At 33.5% G+C, this 4,008-nt stretch overlaps 1 protein-coding gene across 1 annotated transcript; it reads right to left on the reverse strand.

The window, feature by feature from the left end:
• Nucleotides 1–2,441: 2,441 nt before the first annotated feature.
• On the reverse strand, nt 2,442–3,238 carry HELRODRAFT_178990 (hypothetical protein; the record flags this gene model as incomplete). Its single annotated transcript, XM_009027858.1, has 3 exons — nt 2,442–2,543; nt 2,788–2,939; nt 3,109–3,238. 3 exons carry the CDS (start codon nt 3,236–3,238, stop codon nt 2,442–2,444), a joined length of 384 nt encoding a protein of 127 aa, XP_009026106.1.
• Nucleotides 3,239–4,008: the final 770 nt, after the last annotated feature.

Consider the following 4,008-nt stretch of genomic DNA (forward strand, 5'->3'; position numbering starts at 1 on the left):
CTTGGGACTATGGACATGGAATAGGATTCTGCTCTATGTTAATGATTCCAACTCATTTGATTTACATACCAAATCGAGTATTCATATTCACACTTTGTCGTGTTTAGTAGTCCATCAACTTTTAAATTTTTGAATCAACCCTCCCAACGAAAAAATCTGGAACGGCTTTGGATTAAGAAGAGACGACGAGATGGTGTGGATAGTGTTATAATGGCAAAGGTGAAGTTAATATGAGTTGTGGTCATGAAAAGTGGTCAGATTTTGATGATGGCAACAATACTGATGATGATAATGCATTAAAAATAACAATCAGGATAATTTTTAAAAAACTGATGTAAAAAAACAACATCAACAATGATGTTGTTGATGTTGTCATCAACAACAACATCGACAACATTAACCTGAACAACAACATTAACCTGCACAACAACATTAACCTGCACAACAACATTAACCTGCACAACAACATTAACCTGCACAACAACATTAACCTGCACAACAACAACAATATGCCGTTTTTGGACGATCAGAAATATTTTTAAGGCAATCAATTCGACGATAAACAACAAAAGTGACGCCAAATAACTCCCAGCTCCATTAATTTCTAAAGCGCTACACAGGCAGTCATCTTCAGAAGCCATTAGTACGAAACGCTGATGTAATTAGATGGATGTTATGATTTATGCTCACTCATTAATACTTGTAATTAATTCTGTAATAATTACGAACCTACACACACACGCACGCACGCAGATTTTTGCGCTACTAAATCTACAATATGTCATCAAGCAATTGATCAATCAATCTATCAACTAATCAACCTCTCAACCATCTAGCTGATCAATCTATCAATCAATTAATTAATCGATAATGCGTGAACGCTCAAACAATCAATCAGTCTATCGATAAGTCAATCAATTAGACTGCCAGTCAATCGCTCAATCTATCAGCAAGCAGTAAACTTAACAAACTTAAAAATATTACAATTAAATTAGCAATTAAATTAACTTTTTATTTTAATATGCATAAAAACCAAAGTTAATTTAGATCATTTTACAAATTTTTTAATGTGTTAGTCGTAAAACTTCAGCCTATGAACTAAACCGAAGCACTCAAACTTGATGTTGGCGAGAAGATGGGTGCAAAATTATTTAATTTATTGAAAATTGTTATACTCTATATGCAATACTTTCCTATTCATAATTGAGATTTCATGCCCCACCGTGGACCAACCATCACCGCACTTCAGCAAAAGTTAGGGTCCCTTGTTTGGGAGGTTCCACCCGCGTGGGAGTTCGTCCCACTGAGCCTCCAGATAATCTTCACCAGATATCTCACTGCTTACTTTATAAAATGCTTAATTAATGTGTTATAGAGTTTTGAATGTTTTCAACCTTGATGGGTACATGTTTTCAACCTTGGTGGGTACATCTCTAATTATTAAGGCATAAAATTCTTTGTACAAAACACTGCTTAAATTCCATGCAACTGCAACAAAAAATAGTTTCCCTCGTTCCAGATGCCTTGACGACGAGATAAATTATTGAAGGAGCACTGGTCGGTGGACGATGTTAATGATGACGACGATGGTGACGATGGTGATTTTGGCAAGGATTTCAAAACATTATTATTTAGATTATTTAGAAATATGGTGGTAAATAATGCAGAAACACGGTTAGTTTCGCATTTAAAGTTTAAAAGACCGTACATGCATCAGTGTGAAACCCTGTGTGATAAAATGCTACATATGTTACAAAACTAGGTGAAATAAAACATCACTCCATCTTTTACTGAAAGGCAGAGCTATTTGCCTCCAGAGATATCATTGTTGTTTATAGAATTAGATTTCAAATAATACTTCTTTCTAATAATTCTTGCTTGCTAATACTTCTAGCAAGCAAGAATGTCTGGATTGTAAACCGTCAACAAATGAAATCATCGTGCCAGTTAAGTCAATTTTAAACAAATCGATAATTTAATCAACCATCTTGCATTTTACAAGAAACAATTATTATATGTTGACGATTCTTCTTTCTTATTGTTTTTTTGTACGTATGGATCTCTTTGCTTTTGATACCGCCCACTATGTCTTTAGCCATTTCAGTTTTAAAGTTATCTGGCTTCTACACTGATACCCGGGGTTCTTTTAGACACATTAACAGTTTGACATATACGAAAAAATCATGATTATTCTTAAGAGTCAATGTCTTCTGTTTGAATAAACTCTAAACTAAAAAAAAATTTTGTGAAATTATATATTAATTAAATAATAAAGATAAATAAATAAATAAATAAATAATTGAATAAAATCTTCTTTGCAGTTTAGTTGCCGAAGAATGTCCAGCGATTTTTTGATAACTTTGTTCTTTCTACAATAGTGACTTACCTCAACTCAAATGAATGTTCACTTTATACTGTTTGTGAATTATTGCATTTATCACTCAGTACTTGAAACGTTTTTGTGCAACAACACGTGCTATTAGACGTGTTGTTTGTTTGCGCGGTGTTCTGCTGCCTGCTTTGCCAGGTCTGTCGGGGCTTGGCTGAATGAAATAGAGCAGAGGAAAAATTTTAAAAATTCATTCATAAAAATATAAAAACATTTTGTTCACTAAATGGTTCTGACACATACCACACAACTGCTGCGATATACTTATTGAACTATTCTCATTAAACTATTCCCTCACATATAAAGACCAGACTTTCATTTCACATGAACATAAACGTTCCCACGTTAATGTATCAATTTCATTCGCCATGAAATCCACTCAGTCACCTCAAACTAACTTCATTCACTCGTTTACTTTCCTTGTGCATAAATGGCCAATACTGATTTCCTTGCCTATGTGGAATACCCTTAACTTGCCAGGAACTCAGGACTGCATTTAGAATCATGAAACCCTTAAGCAACGAAGTAGCAAAGACCTTCAGGGGCGGATCTAAAAGGGTCCCCATTGTGATCAGTATTTTTTATTAAAAGTCACTATAACCCATTTTTACAGAGGAAAGCACCGCCAGTTTTGGTCACGCTAACAAAAATTTGGTTAGTTTTGCGGCCCTACCGTAAAATTTCCAAACTGAAGTTTTGTCAAAATGTTGGCTCTCCACCGTCAATGTTGTTCAGATGGAGACCCTGAATTGTTTTCAAAATAAATCTCATGTTTTGATCCTTTCTTTTTGGGCCTCTGACTTGTGGGGGCCTTAGGGCAATACCTCCCCTCTCCTTACATGTCTCCATTTTAATCTTGCTCTGACAACTATTTGGATAATGCTTAAACAATGAAGATAAAGTTGAAGAATAGATGTATAGACTGGTGAGCGATTAGGGGCCACCAGGGTTTTCAGTTTGACAGCTGGTGAATTTAGAATACCCCTAGATGTGAGAAGTCTTTCCATTCAGAACAGTTATGTAAAGAGCAGGCTTTACAATAATTATGTCGTAATAATATAATAATTATGTTATTTATAATATAATAATTATGTTGTAATAATAATTAAGTTGTAATAATAATTAAGTTGTTATAATAATTAAGTTGTAATAATAATCATGTTTTAATAGTAATTTAGTTGTAATAATAATTAAGTTGTAATACTAATTATGCTATAATAATAATTATGTTGTAATAATAATAATTATGTTGTAATAATAATAATAATTATGTTGTTGTAATAATAGTAAAAATGCTGTAATGATTCATGGAATGTCAAGGCATCAAGCGACGAACCTATGGCGGATGTCAATCAAACAGTTCGCGATTATAACCACCAGAACAACGACAAACAACTGTCTGAACATAAACAACTACATAAACAACTACATAAACAACAACTACATAAACAACAACAACAACTACATAAACAACAACAACAACAGCATGAACAACAACAACAACGTAAACAACAACAACATGAACAACAACAACATAAACAACAACATCAGCATGAACAAAATCATATACAACAACGAAAAAACAACAAATGAACAACAGCATGAACAACAACAACATT

The sequence above is a fragment of the Helobdella robusta genome (assembly GCF_000326865.2).
Source record: "Helobdella robusta unplaced genomic scaffold HELROscaffold_51, whole genome shotgun sequence".
NCBI lineage: Eukaryota > Metazoa > Annelida > Clitellata > Rhynchobdellida > Glossiphoniidae > Helobdella > Helobdella robusta.